Below are 26386 nucleotides of genomic sequence, written 5' to 3'. Positions count from 1 at the left end.
TAATGGTTTCTTTTTTATTAGAACTTGTGTAGATATGTATGTATGTACATACATATCTAAGAATACACAAGAGGCCATCATATATATAGCATAAATGTATACATATATATATATATATATACTTTACAAGAAGGCGTTATTTATAACAGAGGATTATGGGCAACTACATAAATTATATACTTTTATATAAATATATGTATTATGTATACATATATATTTAATATTTTGAGTTGTTTGAGCTATAAAACATTATTTTTATTTATCAAGTCGCGTTGTATATAGTCAGGATCGTAGTAGTCGTTTATAATCTCTTAAGTAGCGAATCCTTCATTAGTGATAAATACATATTATTAATAAATGTATAATTGAACTATATAGTAAATGTTGTGGTTGTGGTTTTTGGCTTTGATAAATGCCATACTTTGATTAAGATGACGTTGACTATATCATTTTAACTGCTCAAAGAGGGAGCTTTATATTATATCATATGATAGACTGCCCTCTTTTCGGGCTAATCTTTTTTGTTTCCCCCTCCCTGTAACGAGACCTTTCCGGCTGGAAGCAATAAAGAAAACGTAAGGTTTGAGCCATTTCAGGCCATTTTTAGAAAATGAGACAGTTCAATTTGACCCATTAAGGGATATAATTATATAAGACACTTTAAAAAAATTAAAGGACAATCACTCAAATAAGAGAACTACATATTTTTTAAATTGCAAAAAAAAAAAATTTGGAACTCCTGTAGGAGCCGATGAATTGGTTAACCTATTGCTCGTATTAGTAGCATTCACACTTAGTTGAGCAATTTGTAATTTAATTTTTGGATTCAATCCTTTAGTCATATAAGTATGTTTAGATAGATTTATTTGTGGCTTACATAAACCAAATTTCAAGAAGAAATATAATAATTACAAGTATAGTTGCTATTATATGAGATAATTGTAGAAGCAATGTACCAAGATACTGTCTATTTTAAAATGAGCAACTCTCTCGATTCGAGCAAGACTCTGGCGCCCCAGTAAATAATCTAAAATACTATTTCTAGATAATACTAAGCAAAGTACTTTGGACGTTAGATAAACAACTAAATTAATAAAAGTTGCAATTACAGATTGAAAAATTTATACTTATATGTAGTGGTAAATTTACAAACCTATCGCCTGTGATAGGTTGATTTGATTTTTGATTGGAATTGGCCCTTTTTTGGGCCTGTTGTACCGTCAAAAAGTCCAAAATTGACTTACTCTATTTTATTATATTTGGTGTTTTACTCGAAAATGTTGTGCACCTAGTTTGTTTATCATTTAAGTTGCTTAAGATATACTCAATGATTTACAAACAGTGAATAAAATAGCAAAATCCCAGTTCTACGATTTGTCTCAACGAATTGTGAAAGAAACTTTAGAAAGATTTCATTGACTTACTAAATAATTTATCGTTTTTCACATAATATCAACGTGTAGAGTAATAACAACAAACAGCTCTAGTAAAACCCATTTCTTTATCACGCCAAGAACAACTGAGATGGAGATCTAAATAAATTTTGCATCAGGACTTCTTGACGCAAGAACAAGTAGTGATGAGATATCCCACGTCGTCCACTACTCCAAGTGTCTCATTATCAGGATTTAAAAGCTTAAAGACGACAATAAGAACCACACAATTGGTTTTCAGCCAACTTGGCGAATATCTATCTCTGGTCAATGTGGCCTCTGTTCTCGCCATACTGCCACCCTCTGGGCTATGAGATTTTGAGCGCCATTGGAAGGAAAGTCTGTAGCTCCTTCCATGTGAATGGATAAGGAGTGGGATGACATGTCCGAAGAATACGTAAAGAAAAACTGTAAGCCTTCAGGCTTTGGATCAAGTCCATGGTGGGGAACAACAGTGGCCAATGGAGGATTTAATTGCTTAAATAAAGTCTCATTGTTTTACTACTATTATGTACTTTTTGATAATCTAGTATCAGCTGAGTTTAGGAATGTTCGTTCACGATTTGCAAGGACACACTGTAGTTTGGTGAACATATAGGAGGAACATTATCCATGATAAAACAGGGAAACTTCAAAACTAGATTTAATTTCTTAAAAACAAGGTATACACTATATTTTTAACTGATATACCAAACACTGAACAAATATAATAATTACCATTTTTTTACTCATAGCACCATGTTTGTGACAGTACAAAAATTCGCAGGACAATTTACTTGAGACTCCTCAAATTTTGCAAAAGTATTTTTTTTTTCTCCATCAGAAAAGATATATGCACTTCGGAAAAATAGTTATCCGAAAACGGGACAGTCTAATATACTTCAATAATACATGATCACAATCTATATAAAAAATAAAAAATAGAAATAATTTTAAAACAAATCGTCATTCTTTTCTGTGGGCAATTTAACTTTATAGGAACACATATATACAATATACTTGGTCATCTTAATAGACTCATTTGTAGTATTGCTGCAATAACACGGTAGAAACATTTTTATGTTTATATATTGTAATAGAATACAAAACAAAGGCTTCAAAGCGATGTACATAAGTGAGAACCTCATCAGGACTTTTTATTTTCCTCTACTTATTATTATTGTCATAAAAGTATAATTTAGTGGGTGGAAAAACACAAAGGGGCATATAAGGACTCAGCATTATTGAATGAATTGGTGAATGGGAAAGTTTCTCTTAATAACTTTAACGATTCTTAACAATAAGCACAAAAAAACGGATGTATTATGTACAGTGATCCGTAGTATTTTGGTCATTTTTGAAAAAGAAGTCGAAAATCAACAAGGTAGGCCTGATAATTTGAAGAATGTGTTGAAGAAAAGCAGCTTAGCTGTGATTATGTTTCATTGTATCATCTGCAAACAGCTGTGACGAGGGGGAGGAGAAGGTAGTTAACAAGGACATTGGCAAGAATTATTCTGATGTCATTCAAATCCTCAGGATTACTCCCCGTCTTTTATAAGGATACACTAATATTTAATCTGGTTCGTATACATCAATTATAGTTTTATGTAGTAGAAAAGGAAGTTGACTCCAAAGGAATTCACTAATAATGCTAACAGCTTAGGAGGTTCCCAATAGCAAAAAAAATTGGGGACCTGAAAAATGCTATTTTTTTGCATCACTGATAATGATTCTATAACTATTCGTTACAGTGCATCTATAATTAAAGTGGTGAAACAAATACCACGGGGTCAGTATTTGTTCAAACGTAGTTGGCTCCACGATAACTTTTTTGTCCGTTAGGGGCGTAGAGTATACTTGAATATTATATTATAAATAACCCTAGTACCTCCAGGAATTAACTTTTTCGACTGAATTAATATTGTGAATTCTGTGAAAGGAAGAAATAGTTCCATACTCCTGGAGGGAAATGACAGAAAATGATAAGATGGCGTAATTTTTGATGTCATAAAGAGTGATATCTTGTGGTGGAAGGAGATATTATTAATAGGACAGCAAATCTACTCAAGTTATCAATCACGATTCTTAACTTTGTTTAAGAGCTTTGGCATGGGCATGCCCTTTTCTTAAATCCAGTCTGGAGAGTTTTTAATAAGATCATGAAATGTCCAAATTTTTATTATTTATATCAATTTTTAACTAAAGTCAATTTAAAAATATAGAAAGACTCAAATACTGGAAAAACTAATTGAATTTTTTTTTTTAATTACAAAAAATACCTCGGGATACAAGTTAGTCTAAAGCATTGGTTCCCAAGGTGGCCCACAGGGGTTACTTTAATTATTTAATTGTGAACAATATATATTGGTAGTCGATGTTTATAACTAGAAACTTGTAAGAACTAAATAATCCTTAAATATTATAAAATAAAATACATCTTGTTACTTTAATAGTATATGTAACAATGAGTTTCTATAATTTTTTCCCCTAAATCCACTTACATTTAAGGTTATAAAGTGTGGTGCTCCCTAAACATCTTATTAATTGGTGATTTAACATATCAACTCAGTTGAATATACCTTCCAATGGTGTATGATCTGTTTTGACATAGAAACTAGCACCTTATGAATAGTGCGAATATTTTTCCATGCTCCCGGTAATACCTAAAGATTTAAGTTCCATCACTGAAGATTGTGTTTTGATCGAGCTAATGTTCGAGAACCAACATTGAATTAAATTTTTTCTATCACTTACGCCACTTTTATACTGTTGAATGAAAGCAAAACCAATACCATTAATTTTACTCGCGTCAGTAACCAACTTCGTAGATTTGCCCAACATCAAAATGAACTAAAAATGATGATGGCTCATAGTCCTTTTGACATATCTAAAGTTTTTTTTTTAATTATCGTTCCATTGATATTCAACATTTTTCTTTAACTACAAGTTGCAATTCCTAATGCTTTATGTCTTATTGAGCTACAACATTAGTCATTTAAATTACCAACTATAAATATTTATGTGATATTTTCATTTTGATCTATTAAAAAGTATTATTTATTACGTATTTACGAATGAAATAATCTTGGATCTCTGGACAACTATCTACTTTTATAACATAATAATTTGTCATTTGTATTAAAAAAGTCAAAAATGGCATCATTAATTTGTTGACCACCAATTGTAGTTTCAATTATGGCATTATCCTTAATCCCAAACAGTAATGACAATTCTTCAATTAAAAATAAACTAACTCATTTTTTTTTGGTTGTAACTTGTACATTTAACTTTTACAACTTGTGAAGTACATATGTGGAGAGCTAACTCAAAAATAATCTTGAACAAAAATCAAGAAAGGAGAAATGTGCAAATAAACTTTTATACATCATATAAACAGAGCCCAATAGTTCAAAGACATATTTCAGTCAACAATAGGCTTTAATTTATGGGATAATTTGAGGTATTTAAAAATGTTAAATATAGTTTAAAGTATTTTTTTTAGTTTATGAGATTAAATATTACTACGATATGGCATTTAAAAAAAGATATATATATATTTCTAATTGTTCATTATGACAATGCATTTTTATTACTCTAAGTGCAATTGTGATAGAATAGTTTGTTTATAGAAATTGATGATGAGTGGTCAAAGAATATCAATATAATCCAAACGTAATTTTATTTTCCTTTTACAGGTCGATCCCAATATCAAAATCCATATCCTTCCTCACATTCTGGATCACCTCCTCTTTCATCATCTTCTTCTGTAATACCTCATGGATTCAGTGATTATCGTCAAATTAACATACTCCGAAATGGACGACTCATTCCGGATCCCTCTTCCATTGGTGCAGAGCCAGAGTTCATGACTCAAGGACAAGTACTCCGAACAGAGCTTGGAGACACAGTGGTACTTCCTTGTAAAATAAAGAATTTAGGGGATTCGGTTGTCCTTTGGAAACGTGGGGATCGTGTACTTTCTGCTGGTCCCATACAAGTGAGGAAGGACTATCGGTTGACTCTTGTAGAGGCATCGTCCCTTCGAATAACAGGGGTGGATGTGGCGGATACGGGTGAGTTATTTACCTGCCTGTACACAGGGCCGACTCGTTCAAGAGTGAGGTCTAAAACAATGATAAATGTGCTAAGCCTTTTTTTGTTTTGGTTTTCAATTAATTTATAAATTGGGTTTCTTTGGAAAAAAATTCAAATTTTTTATTAAAAAAAATAATTTTGATTTCTTGTTTTATTAGAAAATAATTTTGGGCTGCCACTACTTTTACGTTAAAGTGTTGGACATAAACAGAACCAATTTACTACAAATCCGGGCCTTTTTTTCGATTTTTCAGGATACATTTATGTTATAATTTGTTTCTTTATTTCGTTAGTATCTTCATCAGATTGCTTCAATGACTTTTTTGAGAAAATACATTTAATTTTTCTCTTGGTCTTTTTTCTATAAAACATAATATTTAAATGACCGTATTTTAGAAAGGACCTAATTTTTTACTTTTTTTTTGTCTTTTTTTATATAAATCTTTTAAAAAAATACATCAAGTGAGGGAATTCTATTTTTATATTCATGCAATATGTCTTTTTTTTTTCATATTAAAATTTAATTTCAAATTTTGTCTTTTTGAAAAGATATATAAAAAAATGAATTTTATAGAAAAAGGGGATTTGTGTCATTTTTTAAAAATTTTCATCTACTCTGACCGTAACCCTTAGGTTTAATTATCAAACACAGGTCTGGGACAGTAAACTACCCTGCTCCCATTACATACAGTTGTGATAATTAAGAATGTGAAAACTGTCAAAATCCTCGTAAATATACATTTTAACATAAAGTATATGTTTGTAACCTGAAAGATATTATTGTTTTTATTAATTATTTCTCCCTATTTTGAAAATTCTGACGTATTATTGAAGAAGGGGCACAGTAGTTTTCATAGTAATTGAAATATTTCTTTTTTTATATATATAGATAACTACACATGTGAAGTGGAGTGGAGGGGTCAGCCACTACAGATTGTGCATTATTTAGAAGTACTTGTTCCACCGCAGATTGAGGCAGTACTTCCTGGAGGGCGAATAGATTCACCAGTTGAGGCACGAGAGGGTTCTAATGTTCAACTAGAGTGTAGAGCAGATGGGATTCCGCCTCCAACGATTCGATGGAGAAAAAATGTAAGACACAAGAGATTTATTATTTTTCTTATGTAGTATATGTAACTCAGCCTAGACAAAAATAATAAAAATCACCCTTATCTTTTGTTTTACTCCTCAACTTTCTATTATAATATATTTCCCTCATTTAGAAACTACTGATGCGTATTGCTTGACTAATTATTATCATTATTGTAGAGATTTAAGAGAGCTTCTAGCTACGTTGCGGTAAATGAACATTCAATAAATCAACTGTTTCTTGTTTTTTTATTCGTGTTATTATTTTAATGTGTTAAAAAGTGTTTTATACGCAGAATAACGATCAACTAATGACATATATGTCATTTAAAATATATAAAAAAGTTATTTTATAAATGAATTTATATATGAAGTTCATTGAAATAATTAATTAAGAAAATGTCAACTGTTTTCTACATTTTGATTGAGTTGAAGTGTTGTTGATGTCTCTTACCTCAAGAAACATGAAAATAACCTTTATAACTCAAAGTTCCTGGTTTTGCAACCTATTAAATATTTTTGAAAAATAGTTTTTTTGTATCACATTTAGTGTTTTCTTCCCATTAAAAAATCAAAATAAACATATTTTTGTATAAAAATGATTTCAAATTTAAGTAATGTTCCAATTATTTATGAATACTTTTATGAATTGGAGAAAATGGCTTGTAGGTACAAAAAAAATGACGAAAAATTGACACTCTTTTTGAAAGTTTAATAAATTAATCTTATAATTATAGTTTGTTGTAAAGTGAAGACATACAACTTTATAATAAGAAAAACAGCATTTTTATTTATTTATTAAGCTATCAAGGCTTATTGAATATAATAGTTAGTGCAAAAAGTAATTCTCCACTTTATTTCAATGTTGAATGAGAAGTGTTATAATCATCTGATTTAAGCCAAGTATGCCCCGTTTTGTTCGATAACTTACTACCAACAAGAATCCAACTTCACAATGCCCTTCTCCTAGAAGCCCTAGTGCTTATTGGCAAATACTTAAACAAGCAATTTTCGCAGGCCTCTATTGAGACCGAATTGGTACCAAAGGGTCGTTGGCAATAGACAGAAACAGGTAGTAGTCACTTGTTGCCAGGTCTGAACTGTACTGGGAAAAATAAGAACTTCCCATGTGAGCTCATGGAGCTTCTAGTGTGTCATCCAAGGTGTGTGTCACCTAACATTGTCTTGATGATGTCTTGTTGTCTTCTATTCACCATTGCTGGGCGTTTCTGTTGATTTGTTCACTGTAATTGAGTGAGGGAAAAAATTGCTCGAACCACTGTCGTGGAACACGAACCAAAAGAATATCGTCCCCATATACTATTACACGTAGCTATTGAAAACGTAAAATATGGTTAATTTCTTCCTTTGAGACCTCAATACTCTACGCACGATAATTCACAACTTAACCAGCCAAGTACAATACTGTGCAGAAAAAGATTTGTAGTATTCACTCACACCTATACATCACTTTATCGTATGATTACATGTGACCAATAATGATCAAAATATATTTAGTTAAAACAAAAGGGCAGGAAATCCGAAAATTATTTTTCTCCAAGCTAATATATAAAATATTGCTTTCTATGTCCCAAAATAAACAGAATTTTCTGGTTATAAAGTCATTTTCGTGTTTCTCGAGGTAAAGGCAATCAGGAGCACATCATCTCAATCTAAGTGTACAAACTCGTTAAAAAGTGTAATCAGTATTTCTCTGAAATAATTTAATATTTATAAAAATATTATCAATAAAGAAGAATGTTTGAATAATCATTATTCTAGTATTTGTTGACATAATCCACGTATATTACATATTATTTTGAAGATAATGATTATAAAAATGGCCACAAATACCTTAAATGCTTGGTGCAGAAAAAAAGTAATATATATATGATGTATGAGAAGTCAGGCCTCATAGAAAAACAAAACAAAAAGGATTTATGTAAAAAATGTAACACAAGGGCTTGGGAATTTAAATTGTTAATTTGTTCAGATTTTTTTTTTTTTTTTTGCAAAAATACTACAATAATTGAATTTACGACTCCACCATGCACCATGACTTAGTCATGGAGTTCTAATATCTACTGACTACTAAAGTCCTTCATCTTTTATATACTTTAAGCACTTAAAGTACCTACAGTGCTTAGTGCATAATTTATATTTGTCTCCATTTGTCGTTGGTAACTCTTTGGAAATAAGTACATTCATCAAAATCCGTAGTAAACCACAAGTTTCTAGTAAAAAAAATAAGGGTCAATATTAAAATTTGTAATAATTTATTTTTGTTGTGCAGACCAATCTTTACAAAATTTGTACTTCGACATTTTAAAAAAGTTAATCACAATATGTTCAGCACTTATTTTACTCTAATATATTATTCGTATTAATGAAGTAAATTTTTTATCCATACACCTACATATGTAGTTATACATAATATTGGTCATTTCTAATAACATCAATTCTTTCTTTTTTCAATTAGGGGATTTCATACCATGAGATACAATTTGAGTATTCAATGAATTGATACTATTTGACTGAATCGAATGAAACATTTGTTATTTTATAATATATATATTTGTGGTAAACATGTATTTCAAAAGTAGCATTGATTAACTGAAAATCCATCTAGCGAGTGTAAAATAGGATGTATGTACATATTTTTGAAATGCAGCGATACTAAAATTTTAGCCAATTTAAATACAATCTTTATGTACGATTTTGTTATCGATTCTGTCCCTTATTAATATTATGAATTTAGGAATTACATGAAAAATGACAAAAAGATTTACTTTTTTATTCTTAACTTTGGTAAATATATTTAGTTGTAATTAACTTGAAATTAAAATTGTTTAAAAAATTAAAAGTTAAACTCTCTGTGCGCTCAGGAGTCAATTTATTCCTAGTCTTCACTCTAGGTCAATCAATACTATGATCCTCACTTCCATTTATTGATTGGCCATTTGAAATATTTAAAATTATTTTATTTTTTAATAGTGTATATATAAAGTAAGAACATATATGGGTGGAACGTAGATCCAAGTCCGTTAACCAACTTTGATACTTCAACAAATTCCAATTTTTTCCGATTCTGATGCATTGGTACACCCCTAATATACATATATATGTGTATGTATGCCGCATAAAGTCATTTTTGAGTGTATCTTAGGAACTGTAGATACTTGATCTAATGATTCTTGACGAAAGAACATCTAAGTAGTGAGAAACTACGTGGGATTGTGCACATAAAAAAACAACGAGTAAGACTGAGAATCTCCTGGAGAACTATCTTTTATATTATTCACGTAAAATGTGTCTGTTTGTCGACGCCTAATAACTAAGGATAATGCTAGATACTACTGCTAGCTATACATATAAAAGACTAATTTGCTTATATGGCCGCCTATATTCCAGATATCGAGAGTTCCATAGAATAATAAGGGAAAATATATTACTATATTCATATATTAAAAAAAGTTTTTTAATATTTTATACATTCATTTAGCATAAAATGTGCAAAGCCAACGAGTCAAGCTAGTATTTAATTCATTTTAAAACGTCTTCCTTCATTTTTTTTCCCCCTCCTTGAAAAGAATCTTAAACCCACTAAAATATATCATTTAAAAAGATATCAAATAAGCACATAATCTTTTTACATTAATACAAAAAACTTATTACGAAGAAGCACTCCATGTACTGTCAGATTCAAACTTTTTTGATTATATAGAATTTTGTTGACAAGGGGAATCATCATCATAAATGAAAGTAATATATTCAACCGTATTTTTGAAAGAAGAGCAGCATAGCTGTCAGTCCATTTAATTAAAGTAGCTGCAAACAGCTATGATACGAAGGAAATAAACACAAACCCCACTCAGTATAGAGCAATAATATAGGTAGGAATTACTTTGATGTCGATCATCAATTTTAGTTTGAGTCAAACAAGTACTTGCAATAATAACTCCGCAACAAATCCTACGTGTTACTTTTTGTATATTCATTTCTAGTTATATGTTGAATGATCTTTTTCCTTTAATTTAAGCTGAATGACAACAGCTTTTGAAAAAGATTCAATATATTCAGGGAGCAACTACAAAAAACCGAGTACTCATAATATTATTTTCATCTAAAATCATCATCCTAAAGCTTCAAAACAGAAAATCTCTTTCCTTAACGATATATACAATTTGTTCTTCTCTTCATAGAATTCACCCTGATTTGATGAATTATAAATAGGTATTGCTTGATTCCGAACAATTTAAAACAATCGTTTGGGCCTTTTTTTAATTGCATGAAAGGTTCCGTGATAAAATTAAAGTTTCGCCCTGTTATAGTTTTACTTCACCCTAAATACCAAAGTGTAAAAAAGCCCATAAATAGTTATTATAAATCCGGAGGAAAATTTGCATAATATTTACTCAAAGCCTCAACTTATTGTAAATATATATAAGTAAACCTCACTCTAATAACGTAGTAATATTAGACTTTTCTCCTTTAAAATAAAGAATTTAAATTTCATGAATGCCTATTTTTACTTATTCACTTAGACATATAAAAGTAATTTATTATTGTGAAGAAGAAAAACATAAAATAACAACACTTTTTGGATGATGTAAATTGGATTTTTCTACTTTGTTGTTTCTCTCTCTCACTCTCTGGAGATTCGTATATACACACATTGTACATGGAACATGGGTTTGGTGATTACAAATGTTTAACAAAATAAAGATTTCCTCAAGGGCAAATCATTTATTTTTCTAGTGCTTAATATGTATTTATATTGAACAAGTACATTCTTGTACAAGTAAATTACATGAGGGATTTATGTAAAATATATATACACTATGCAATAATTGGCAGAAAAATATTTTATTTATTCAAATTTAATTGGTTATAAATAATATTATTGGAGATATCTTTGATTTCCACCGTATTAAAGTTACTTTTCATTATACGTGAAGGGAGTACAGGAGTATTTTGTTAAATTTTAAAATATTGATTTGAAATTTATTTTCCAAAAAATTTTATTAGAAATTTTTGCTTAGAAAAATTTAATATTCGTTTTTCTCTGAACAGCTGAATATCTTTTTTGAATATTTTTTTTGAAATCTTTAGTTTGTTCTAAAAATTTTATATTTGAAATTATTTTCAAACAAATTTCATTTTTTAGAAAAAACTTTGAATTGTTGAATTATTTTTCCAAAAAAAACAACAAAATTAGTTTTTTTGGTGTTTCAACAAGATATAATTTCATATTTTTATAGAAAAACCATTAAATATTTATTTTTGACAAAAAAAAAATCTATGAAATATTCATTACTCTATCCGCATTTTGGAAATCAAATTAGTACCCATCAGTTTTGAGGAGGTTCTGTGTATTATATAAAATAATAAATACAATATGACTTTCCTCATAATGAAAAAAAGAACAGTCCTTGAAATCAAATGAAAAAATAAAGGATCAAATTTTATGTGAAACTGTTACGTAATTAAATTAACAAAAACTCGATAAAAAATTGATAAATAATCAAATATTAACTTCTAAACAAGCCATTATCAAAATAAATAAAGCATTGCCAATATTCTGATTTAATGTTTAAGGACCATATTGAAAAGTATTTGCAGGGCATGGATAGCTTTTTTGGAGGGTGGGATACTTAGCCCCAAAATTATCAATACCGAACGTTTATTATGTATATATATTAGCAAAGGGTGCCCGCATTGCAGGGTGGAATAAAAACAAAGATTGATGGCAGAAGAAGAGAAAATTTATATAGAAAGAGACAGGAGGAAAATACGATTTATTTTGGTCAAAACAGCCTCTTCATCACCTCAAAGGTCCAAAAAATATTATGTGCGATAACAAAAGAAACAGACTTTTAATAGTTCTATATAAGATATGATAAAAAATTGAGGGGGCATTAGCGTTGTCCCTGGTATTGGCTATAAAATGTATCTAGATTTAAAGGAATATGACGTATTTTTATAAAACTCGGGATGAACCATATCTTAGTTCACAAACGGAAAGTTAACAAAAAGAAAAATAAATGTCCATATGTAAAAAGAAAAAGAAGATATTTGGTGATGGTGATAGAGGATACTAGAGGTCATTGCACTTTTTTACAATGTACATAGATACAAAAATCATGATTTCACATTCATTTATACGAGAATAATTTTTTTTTTTTTTGGCAATACATATTTCCTAGTAACATAACTCATTAAGAATGAGATTAAAAAAGACTTGGCCTATATAGATCATGAATGAGATTCAAAACTTATAGGACATTCAGGGGGCTGTATATCTATGCATATATACGAGTATATAGGAAGAGATAATTTTCAAAAATAATTATTTGCACAAATGCAAATGCAAATTCCTCAGTATTGCGTGTGTTTTTTGTTTTTTTGTGTGTTTTTTGGAGCTCTTACTACTATTATTATTGACCGATGCATTTCATAAATGCATAATATCCTGTTTATTTATTTCTTTCTGGACCTAAGATGAATGTTGACAGTTTTATTTTTCATTATTTTTAAATCAACAAAAATTCAATTAATTCATTAGAATGTAACGGGTAGTTCTTTCAAACATGCTTAATTTTCTATGGCATCATCTCATCCCCCTACAAACACATATTAATGGATATTAAGTCCAGTAATTGTCACCCTACTTTTTTAGTTCATCCTTATTCTTCCTTACGACAACATAACATCCCCCCTTCTTTTAATCAGGAACAAAAACTCTTGGAACTTTTGTAACTTAACATTTCTAGGTAATACAACATAAAAAATCAAGTCAACCTATCATTATAAAAATCGGCTTAACATTGATATTTAGGAGCAATATAGCTCTTTTATTTTTCAATATATGTATAATAGACTGTCCCGTTTTGGCTTTAATATTTTTTCTCAATCAGATTTATAATTTCTACTGACTATAAATCAAAAGCTAACTTTGGCATAGTTTAAAGCATTCTAAGTCATTTTTGGTGTTGTAATGGAAAAGAAAAACGTATTTGTATTAAAACGAAAACAGGACATTCTAATCCATAACAAATGAGCTAATTGGTAAATTTTCAAATTTTCTGAAGATTATAAGAGAACAATGTTCGAAAACCCAGCCTACTTAAAATGAATTTACAAAGCATTTAAATTTAGTCTAAATGTCACCAAGTCTGAAAAGATTGTAAAAAAATTGTCTTCTGTCTAACAGTACTAAATATAAGATTTCATACCTCCCTGTAATTTCTTCCATTGATCCATCTCTCACTAATATTTAAAACTATAATAAATAAGACTATAAAATGTTATTATACTATGAAGCAGACGTAAAATATATCGTAGTGATGGTCTGCTTACACATCAAACGACATCCTGAAAAGCCACAATAAAATTTAAAAAATAACAATAGATGACGTCATATAAATTTTTGAGGCTTATTGGTACAAAATCCAAATAGGATAATATTTTCTTTTATCCCTACTTTTTAACCGAAACATGAAATCCTCTATTCGTGGATCGAAGAGTAAAACTATAGAAAGACCATTATTCCAATAATTTTAATTGGTTAAACATTTCTAGACTAGTGTTGTTTGCTACCCCGGTACTATAGTGGTACCAGAGTATGGACATATTTAATAGGGTACGATACCCAAACGAATATTGGACGGGTACTTGCAGCTCCACTACGCCATGATAAAATAGTCCACCAATCCAAGCAAAGTTATCTTTTATAGAAATCAAGTAAAAATAAAAATTTATTTTATAAAAAAATTAATAGCCCTGATCCCTTACAAAAAAAAAAGGATGCCCCTGTATATACATATTAACTATCCTTAACTTCGATCTTATACTGAAATACCGATACCATTGTTGCTATTACAGATGGCAACGAAATATTGAAATCTGGGCAACACTAATCTCTAGTATAAAGTAGATTACAGAGATATTTGTTTTAATTATATGTAAAAGTAAGTTATGGCAAAATGAAATATGAAGTATTTTTTTTAACTAGAGAAAAAAAACACCTGATAAAATCGTCTGATCTCTCTTTTATCATGTTATGTATAATTATTACTATAATTAGTGTCGTTCCAGTCCTTATTTAGGGCTGAAGACTGCAGTTCTACAGTTCAGTCTCAGTTCGGTCGAGTGCAGTCCTAAAACTTTTGAGTTTAATCCTTCATGACAACACTCGGCTTTATTTCCATTTTTTAAAACCATTTCTAGTCCTGACAGGGTTAATGACGAGTCATGAGACTGGACTGGAACGAATAATAAGGTCCGACACAAGACATCCTAAAAACAATACAATTCAGATGTTTTTTTGTTATCCCTTGAAAAAAAAGTTGTTGAACAAATGCCTAAAATGATTACATACAAAATTGCATTAACTAATTGACTTTAACTTGTCTGACTGTTAATATTTGAATCTTTTGATGCAATAAAACATCAAATGCATCGGTTTTGAGTGAGAAAGGAGACGAGAAGTAAGCAAAGATCATTTATTAATTTTTTTCATTGCTTCCTAAGTATTTTTTGTTTAATTCATATGTCAATCAATGCCATATAACTATAAAGGCAAAAAAGTATTGAGAGACGTTTGCATATTATATTCTAAATATAAATAAGAGCTGAATTATCTAAATGCATTTTTATTAAAGTAATAATGGATTTAATAGAACATAATGTTGGCTGACAAATTTTATTGTAAATTTATGTAAAATTGTTCCGTTATAGCTTTTACTCCTACAAGAAATTCATCTCATTTATGTATAAGTTTACTTTGTGTATTTCATTCAATGCAAAGTTGAACCGATATTATTGAAGATTTAACTGTTTTGAAAGAATTATGCTACAATACAAATGATATAGCAACGGCTATCAAGTGATGCATAAAACAAAATCAAACCATCAAAGAACAAATGAATATTTAATTATAACTTCATCTTTTGACGAGAGAAAAAGAAATTAATTTTGAATCTTTCATGAATATTTCTGAGTGGAAATAGATTTAAATTTTATTTTCCATAATCTAGCTGAATAACATTTTCCCGCTAAATATATGTATTAGAAGGATATATCGTCGAAAATATCTAATTTCTCCATGTTTCAGTATCGGAGATTTTTTTTGGAAATTTCAATATTTGCTCCAATATTTGATATTATAAAATATGACAAAAAAAGGGAATAGAAAAACATTGTTGTAGTGCCGGAATTTCTTGCTCTCGAGCCCTGCTTATAAGTCAAGAACAAATCCTTATAGTTACTCTTTGTCTTTCACGCGTTAGTCATTACTTTATGCTTATTTTTTTCTCTTCAACATTATATTAACATAGCAATTACAAAAGCGCGCGATCTTTAAATTCCATATTTTTTAATCTGTGCTTATACTCATTACTCATCAGTATTTCTGAAGTTTATTTTTAATCAAACCTTTTATAGCTACTAATTACTTGCGGCTAATAAAATACACTATCCTACTAGAGTCCAAAGTTCAATTACCCATATCTACATAGACACATGCACCAATGGGACATACACACATTCTGTATGCTTAAGTAGTTAGCATGTTTGGTCTACTTCTATCGTGTGTACATATACACAAATACATATGTATATCTATGAATGTTTGCAATATATTATAATTTTGATTATGATAAATGATTCGTGGTATTTATTCTACTTCAAGTAAGTGAGCAAAATATCGATTTTTTCTAATATATTTACATTTGAGCGGATCTGAAATTTACATAAATAATAATTTATATTTATCATTGTAGGTGTATACAAAAATATTATGAGTGGAAAATTAATTCGAAATACTGTCACTCCATATCTAAAAATCAAAATATGAAACAATTGACGAAAAAAGTTGAAAAATTAATGTTAAAATAAGAAAAAGTTTGTCATAGAATTATTTTAAAACAGTTCATATATAAAATGTTGTATATAACATACACGAATACAATACAAATATGTTTAAATAAGGATAGTTACCCCTTTTCCAATAGTTCATTATCAAGGTCAAATGTAAGAAAGGGTTATGTCTAGGAGCAAACCTTATTGGAAAGTTAAAAAAATCCTCGTTATTTCATTTTCCTGGTTCCTGATTGGTGTGCTGATTTTTTGAATTTGAGGGTTTGATTATATTTACCAATAATCCAAAATATTCAAGGTTTAGATTCGGCGAACAATCAGAAACTTGTTATTAATATAGAAATTCAATTGAATTATTAAGGATATTGAGTGTAAAATGACGTTTTATATGTGATTCCACTAATATTTAAATATTATAAAATAAATGTCAGTCATTGGAGAGGTAAACTGCAAAAATTGCTCAGATTAACGTAAAAGTTAGAGCCTTGTAAACCTAAGACTTAAAAGATTAAAAGTTGTAAATGATTTGACTGAGCCTCACATATTTTGAAAACTTCAAATATAAAACAAAAAATCAAATAAACATTCAAAATTTATTTATAAAGAGTGGGGGCCAAAAACTTGAAGTAGAATTTCATTAAGATGTTATCCCTATTATTTTAAACTAAATGCTGCAACAAAGTGAACAATTTTAGCTTTTATCCTATGTCTCTAAGTGTACACATGTCTGAACAACAACAAAAAAGGGAACGCGTGTGCGATCTCCTCCACGCCGGTGTCATTGCTGAGGAGGTTGCAGAGACCGTTGATATCTCTATCCGGAATGCCTAATAGATCAAGAAGCCCAATACAGCCCCATATAGCCAAGAAGAGGCAAAACTTCTGTTGGAACAATAAGGCTTACTTCTGGCCTACACCTATGGGCCCTCCTTTAGCCCTGATCTCAGCACCCTGTACTTTGCAGCTTGGGGCGTATTGGAAAAGAAGTTATGCTGCACCTCTAACCTAAATTGAGATTTGTTCCGAGCTGCTATAATGACAGCTGGTTACACTATGGATATGGCCTTCATTGTCAAGAGCTGTCCAACTCCTTGCCGATAAAAATATAGCTAAATATAGTATTTCAACATATCACAAATTGGTTTTTAATTGTATTTTCTTGATTCTTTAAAAATCACGTTTTTCATAATTAAGTCATGCTATTGCAAGTTGTAAGTCCAAAATCTGTATACTCAAACTAATTTTTGAAATTAAAGATTTTAGTAACATTATGAATGAAATAACATTAACCCTCCTTTGACTCCTTTCCAATCCTAAAGTGAGTACTTCACTAACATTAATATGAATATTTTAGCAATATATAACTTTATTTGCACTTAGCACCAGCTATGATATTAAAAACATTAAGAAATAAATTGAATACCTTTTAACCATACTATTTTGTACTTTGTGAATTCACAATCTTGAACAGAATTTGGAGAAAAGAATATTATATTTTGTAGATTATAGAGGATACACTATTTTTTTAATTAATTGCTCATTATAATCATACACCCAAGTATTAACTTACTTTTTTAATATAAAAACAATAACAATGATAAATATTGACATGACAAAGAAACAAATAACTTATTTTAAAGAATCCAACTAAAAAACCTACAAAAAAAAAAATAATAAACAAATTTGAAACTCAATATCGAAAATAAATGCGAAAAATAAAAAAAATGAAGCGCTTTTAAATTTAGGCTTCTGGACTTATATATTTCAAAATAAATACGCATAGTAAAGATTTCATTTTTTTTAAATTAGATATGGAAGTTTGTTTAAAATGAGCATGGATATATTTTATAACCCTGTTCTTAAATATGTTATCTATTATATAACGTTCGTAATTAGTTTTATTTAATCTTACTTAAAACTATGTGTTACAGAAAATATTTGATATATACCGGTTTCTCCACAAAAATCGAAGGTGGTACTAATTCAATATAATACAATACAAAAAAAAATTTATTTATCAATTCTAGAATTTATTCATAACTCAGAAACTAACTAACTCTTTCAAGCCGAAATGTAGGTTTTAATATTTCCTTACATTGGTTAAAATATCAAATTATTACGATTAGGCTCTCTTTTGGTAGTACTCAGGCAAGGTCTATCGAAGAAAGGATGTGCTTATTTTGTGGGTACACGATATAGACATTCAACCACTTTCTATTGGAGTGTAAACCCCTGAATAATATTTGGTACCACTTAACAAGGGATTTTTTTTTTCAAAGTCCAATTTGATTTTCAGACTAAAATATTTTTTCTTTTATTTATACTGATCCTGGGGTCGGAAAAAATAAATTTTATTGTAACCAAAATTAACAATACTTGATATAAATTAAGAAATACGAGAACCTCCTTGTCTCCCTGTTTGTTAACATAAGCTTTCTTTCTTTATTTCACCTCCTCGTTCATCTCATGCCAAAATCATGGGGTAAATCATTAGATCCGTTTGGGTCGGGTTGGGGTTATCAGTGGACGCTTCCCTGGTCGCAAAGTCGTTAGTGTACAGCCACGGATGAGGTAAATGGCGAAAAGTTCTTTGGACCTGCTCTTGTTGCTAATGTGGACCCACTTAGATTAACAAAACTAATGATCAAGAAAAAGGTCAAAAAAAGCTTCAAGATCAAGCCTTTCTTCAAGGTAATCAACTAAATCATTTGATGCCTACTCCCTATGAACGCAATGAAGAAGAGGAAGGTTTGAAAACTAGTCTGTAACGACTTTGAGGACACGTTCGAGTCCGGAAATAGCAAATGGTTCTTGCAATGGTTAAGACTCGAAGAGGAGTGATGATTGCATTAAAGTATTTCTCTCTCTGCAGCATATTCAATTTTATTTTTACAACAATTTCTTGCTAAAATATAAAAAATATTCACATCTATAAACAAAATGTATCATTTGATAAAAATTGGATGCAGGAATTATATCATAAATTAAGAATAGATTATCGATAAAAAAATGTGATATTTCAGTCTTCAGAGAAGTCAAGGTATATGATAATTTGGAATAAGTTTTATAATTATTCTTTTTATATGTACTTTCAAAACATATGGTTTATCAAAAAACCTGTTATTGTTTTTGTTATTTTACCTTTAGTTTGGTATCCCTTAATATTACTCATCTAAAATAACTTAAGAACTTTCCAAATAGTTTTACTAATTCAAACATTCTTTTCGTTGTTCTTTATATATATATACATATATTTCATTATCTAAACTCTTACATGTTTGTGGTTAGGATCAAGTAAGACTGGAGTTTGAAAGAAAGAATGTTCTATCTATAGAAGGATATAATCAAAATACACAAAAAAATACCTCTAAAAAAATTGGGAGAAAAATAATGATAAACAAATAATAAAAAACACACATCAGATCCAAAAAAAAAACAAAAAAATACACACATCCAAAATTTATATCCACATCGATGTTTCTATTCAATTGCTTGAAAATTATGTTGTGTTTTTTATCTTTATATAATTACAAAATCAAAGCAAAGCTATAAGCCAAGCGGCGAAAAGATAAAGAGGTCAATATTTGTCTCAATTTATTTTGGCTACACGATATTTTTTTTGTCTGCCACTAACTATGCAGCATCCATGAATTATTACTTTTAGTGGAATTAGCAAGGTAAATTCTACTAAAAGCAAGAAAAAAGTTGCATTTTCAATGGAGAAATGACTGAACATTATAAAATGACGTCATCTGTCCTGTTATAAAAAGCACCATCTTACACACAAAAAAACAAGATTTCAGAATGATCAATAATTTACTCAAGCTAATTGTCGTCTTTCGCCATTTCGTTTTAAAGCTTGATTGTGAAATAAAAATACTCATAGTAAAGAGGCGGTAAACATATTAATAATAAAAAAGATATCACCTTGGATTCTGATATGTTTAAAATTGGCTACTGCACAATGCCCAACCTTCGACTTGTATCAATGTTAGGGATGGAACTTTTGTAGATAAACATAACAGTTTTATTCATCTCACACTCTACAAAAGCTCTTCTACCCCTGGTCTTTTTTTGATTGAAGGTGTGTGAATGATTGAACATAATTTATATACGTTTTATTGCGTACTCCTGTTTCCTTTAAGGCTTGTTAGTGTGTAGCATATGCAGTGTTGTAAATCGTAAGCATTTTGGGTATGAAATAATAAAGAACCCCAAAATAAACATAATAACCTTGAAAATTTGCTTAAGAGAAAAGCACATACATATACACTACTCACTTAGTAACGAAGAAGAAGTTCAATTTACTCTTTGTTTTTTGACAGGTTCTAATTAAGAATTTACAAAATGGTTTATTGGTTTTCTTTAAAAAAATACATAACAAAAACGCTCCCTTCCTTCTCTCAAATTAATGTTGTTGTTTTTTTTCCTTATACTAAAGAAAAAAAAATTCTTACAATTCCATTCTACACGAATCAGATCAACTCATAAATTATTACAAAATTAACATGGCATAATCCGCAAAAGGAAAAAAAAGTACTTTCTTTAAAGTGTGATATATCACCCCACAATATATCACATAAAAGGACCACGGAAATGTATATTAAAGTACTACTGATATAACTAATATGCATATAACTATAGACATAGGTCGACACCAGTTCAGAAAAACTCACTTCTTTTGCCTAGAATCCGATCATTTTGGGAGTTTAAAGCCTCTTAGACAATGAAAATAGGGACCATTCTAATATATATTATAAGGAGTATGCCACTAGGGCTCTTAATTATATTTTGTCGCATTGTCTTATAAAGAATGACAAAAGACCTCATTTCATAAAATACATGCATATTTACAATTACTTGGGTCTATTGATGATAAATTGAGACTTTCACCTTATTGTCTTTTGTTTTTTGTCAATACTATACTTGAACTTGTATAAAGGATCGATTTTTGCATAAATAGACCCTTCCATTCTCACAAAGTTAGAGGGGACTAATTACTCACTTACTGTCACAAAAATTATACCAAATCCCGTTTAATATAATTTATTACATCTGCACTCAATTCTTTATTTTTAAAAGAAGATCTATAGATTCTTTATGCCTAAAATATATATGAATGTGCAAAAGTAAGACATTTTGTTGAACTTGCAATGTATGTTCCTACAATACTTTTGTATTTTTTAGTATTTTTTTTTTTGCATAAATATAATATAAAAAAATTGAATATGTAAAAAATGTACACGTTATTTTATAAGAACGTTCAAATCATAAATCATATTATGTACGATTTGACAAAAAAAATATATATTTATACATTTATTCATGTTCAATTATGAATGATTTTGGAGTTAATATTAATATGAAGTTTCATTTCTCCTTGACAAAAAAGTATGTAAGCCGTATTTAAGATTTTTCACGTAACTCGTAGAGAGTTGATCTTAAATATGACTTGATATCATTATTCATGATAAATTAAACATTCTTACTGTATTGTCATTTGCTTTGACTAGGCAAAAAGTAACTTTTGAAACATAAATAGTGATCTATAACTGATCTGATACGACAGTAAATGGTAAATTAAAGTTCGAACCTATGATATAATCACAAAAAAATCGGTGAAATTATCGGTAACTGCTCCTAGGCATTTACACAGCAAGTATCTGTAGTATTGTAAATGTGTTTAGGCTGTTTCAAGTTTGAGAACCATTGATATAGAGAGTTATTTAATTCATATTGACCAGTGCTTTTTAATTATTAGGAAAGGCTTGAATTGCAATTTCAACACAACTAAAATAGGAATTAATTTGAATATTGTTAAAATAATATAGCCATTTTATAATTTAATAGATAGTTTTTATATATATTTCGACTAGAATATGCACACTTAAAAGTGCCAAGTCTTTTCGGTGCGAGAAAAAATTTATAAAAAGGTGAAATAAAACAAATACTAGTAAGCAACCTCACGAGATAAGCAAGTGCATTGAGATACAATGTTTTTACATGTACCTAGAAAGATATTTTATTATAACTCTATTATGTTGTAACATTTTTTCTTGTTTTTTTTTTGTTTTATATTTATATATAATATATATTTTATATTGTCTAATGCATCTTTCCAATTTTGTCCTTTATTAAGAGGAAGAAGAATGCAGGGGGGGACACGCTACATGAATACATAAAAAATTGAAAAAAGTGTTTCCCTCTAGGTACTATGTTCATACAAACATATATAGATAAATATGACCATGTGTATCCATACATATGTTTATATAGAATAAGAATATAAACTCAACATTTGTGCCAATATGGTCCTTGAAGTAAAGAAAGTTTGATATCCCTTCTCAAGTTACTCGATTGATGTTTTTTGGAGAGGTATTTATTATTATTAATAAAATAATATTTGCTCATCTAACTCGGTATTATGTTTATTGATTTGTCAAATAATAAAGAGACAATACATGAAATAGAATGCTTTATACAATTGGGTATTTTAGCACTTCTTAACAACAAGCATATATATTGAACAAGTAGATATGGGCAAAAAGTAGAAAAAAATAACAGTGTTAAGATGAGAAAAAGAACCAGATTGGTGTTATCGTTTTTTCTTTCTTTTTAGTTGATTCTTTAATAGATCTTTGATTACTGAGTTCCCCCTTCTTATGGTTTTTTTTAAATGCATATAATTTTAAAATAACTTCTCATTTTATCCCTCCAAAATCAAAAAACAAGTAGCTAATACTAACAAGGTTCTTAATTCCGTAGTACCCCAATTCTCATTTCCGCCTTTTCCTCACGTTCTACGCAAGGGCCATCCCTATTAAATAGTCATGAAGTATTAATGTTCTTGATCAACATAGCAAACCTGCTGTATCCTTAAAAAGGTATAATAATTGTTACTGTTCATATAATGTGTACTATAGGACTTGTTTTCTTAGCAAGTAAAAATATCATTATAAGTTACGCTTATAACGTGCTCAGGAGAAATTATTATCCTGAAATCAGTGTGTATGAATTCATTCCTTATTTTTTATGTATGCCACCTAAAGGAACTTCAAAATCATTCATAGGTCGGATGGATTAAATGTATTACTAAAATTTCTACTTATACCATATTATTGCAAATCTATCTGACCAATAATAAAGCAGGAAACAAACTTGGAACTTTATACAATTATAGAAATAAATGATAAATTTACAACGTGAGGTTTTCTTTATTAAAAAATAATTTAAAATACAATACTTTTTCATAGATTTAAACATTACACTGTCCGTTAAAAATACACTTATTTTGTGTGTCATAATTCCAAAGTAGGATGAACTTTTTAGAATTTAAGACCTTAATTCCAAATATGGCATTGTTTTTTCTCTATGAGGATCCAAGTCTACAGGTAAAGGCAAAAAAGTGTCCCATAATAAATCAGATATGTATATAAAATGATTCTGTTTAGAATAAAAATTCAGTAATGATCATTTCTTAGATTAAAAATATGGGGGCATGACTTTATTCCAATTCTGGAATTAAGTCAAATAGGTAAAAAGTTTAAGAAACGCTGCTATAAAGGGACATGAATAGTGATGGAAAAAAAAATCAAAAGTCAACATTGTAACCCTGACAACATTTAAAATTAATAACGCCGCATTTTCTCAACCCCTTTACATAAAAACATTTAAATCAAATAACCTCTTTACAGGTATACACGCTTAAGGGATGCAGTAATCCATTTTAATTAGTAAATTTAATGGTTTATCATAAAGAGTTTTTATATTTTATATTTACACTTTTAAGGCACTTAAAACGTCAATCTTTTATGTATATTTATAAAAAAGTTATTTTTCTTAAGAATGATTCACAAAAAATATAACCCCTCGATTTATTGTCACAATAAATCTCCCATGTAACATTAACTATAAGTTAGTATTTTTGACAGTTAAGATTTTTGAGAGTCTTAAAATATTTTTCTATCAAAAAATGGGATAGATTATTGGGAGTTTTTAGGTAAACAAATATTTAATCTTTCTTTTTGCATTCATAGGAGATTTTGAAGAGGAAAATATCATTTTTTAGAATAATTTGTTTGTTAAAAGTTCTACAAATGAATTAAAAAAATTAACATTATTTTTATAATAACTTTTTATTATTATTGTATTTCCCGTACGTCCTTAAGTTGTTTTTTTATCGAGATTAGTTGCAAAATCTTGTATAAAAGTGTACTTTAAAACTTAATGTTATTGTACGAAAGTTTGATTTAAATGTGTTCATTAAAATATATAACTAATTATTTGTGACGTTACTGCAGTCTTTTATTTAATTTAATCTAGTTGCTAATAATTTAAAATACTTCTAAAAAAATGTGTTTTTAGTCCAAAATGACTCAATAAATAAAACTGCAGCTTTAAAATATGAAAATTTATTCTTTTCTAATCAGATTTTTATGTATGGCTTTAACCCTAGTTTTTATTGCATATGTCCATAACTTAAAACTCTTCTCAGCTGCCAATGACGTTTATATATAGATAGATATTTGTGGGAGTCCTATAATCTTTCTTGGACACACAATATTTTAGTACTCTGTCCCTGAAGAAAGCAGTCAATTATTTTCTAAAGACATGGTTGAATATATTTAAGTAACATTCATATATTCAAAAATACAGCAATCGCAGAAGCTGAATAATTTATAACATTTTGCAAACATCTATAAAGAGCATACATATCCTTTAGATATACATAAATGCCATAACTAATGAATGATTAATTTATTGTACGAGAAAAAAATACATTATTCACTTGAGAAATCTGTCACGAGATTATTTTTGTAACATGGTAGTAAAAAAACACATTACAAGCTGACATTTTTTTTATCACTAGTGACGAAAATCGTGTGTATTTTCCGTATGTTAAACATTTTCAACAGATAATTTGGCTAAAAATCAAAAGTACTATTGTAATAATGACGAAAACACAGATACTCCGACGCTGTCATAAGAGAGTGCAAGTCTGAAAGATCAGAAACGCTACTCTGAGTAGCAGTGGAAATACAATGCATGTATGTATTTAGTTGATGATTTTTTTTTTTTTTTTACTTTATAAGAGTTAAAAAATTTTAAACTCAATTTTTGGGATATTTTGAGATTTCTAAGGATATTAACTATAGTTTTTCTGTAGATCTATTTAACTTAATTTGGCCACAATATAGTTTTTCAAACAAAATCTATCCATTTTTATTTCTTTTGTTGTAACAGTAGTTTTTGGATGATTTTAGTGCAATTTACAACACGTACAATGGTTAATCAGAATAACATAATGATAGAAAGTGACGATTATTCATCAAAAAGTACAAATATAATTCAGACTCAATTTTAAGAAAAATCATTGCAGCTTGTTTTTCTATTGACAGGCCTTATATTTAAAATGTGTATGCATGGTGTCTTTCGCCCTTTGAAAATTATGCATTAAGATTATGATTGCTAGATTATGGATGTTTGTTGTTCTAAAAGGGGATGAACAAACTTAAAAAATAGATTCCACATCATTACCTTTCTTGTATCACGTAATCTTTCCTCCAAAACGAGGCAGCCAAATAAGACAGTCATACCAACTACTTTTTATCTTTTAAGTAAGTACATTTAAACAATCATTGTTATATTATTTCTCCTCAATTTTTAAAATGAATTATATAAATTTTTTTCCTACATGGTATTTTATTCGATAATGTATTATAAAACTGCTTAGTAATATTTCATCATAAGCGTAGCTATACATTCCTATTAGTATATGATAGTCAAAATTTCTATATACAAATAATAAAATGGCCAATATATTCAAATAATGACTATGAGGGATCAATAAGAAATTGTATTCATATCCTTTTGGACACGGAGCATAAGGATTGTAGCTTTTTATTTTG

General features: G+C 28.9%; 1 protein-coding gene across 1 annotated transcript in view; it reads left to right on the top strand.

Annotated features, from left to right (window-relative positions):
• Window positions 1-26386, top strand: part of LOC121123339 (limbic system-associated membrane protein) — a 133045-nt gene that overhangs the window by 25397 nt on the left and 81262 nt on the right. Inside the window, exons 2-3 of the mRNA XM_040718457.2 lie at window positions 5111-5488; window positions 6400-6602. Coding sequence (XP_040574391.1) covers window positions 5111-5488; window positions 6400-6602 — 581 coding nt within the window. The remainder of the gene's footprint in view (window positions 1-5110; window positions 5489-6399; window positions 6603-26386) is intronic.

Source organism: Lepeophtheirus salmonis, chromosome 8 (assembly GCF_016086655.4).
Source record: "Lepeophtheirus salmonis chromosome 8, UVic_Lsal_1.4, whole genome shotgun sequence".
Lineage (NCBI taxonomy): Eukaryota > Metazoa > Arthropoda > Copepoda > Siphonostomatoida > Caligidae > Lepeophtheirus > Lepeophtheirus salmonis.
The sequence above is the reverse complement of the archived record's forward strand: the minus strand, read 5'-3'. Positions and strand labels throughout refer to the sequence as shown.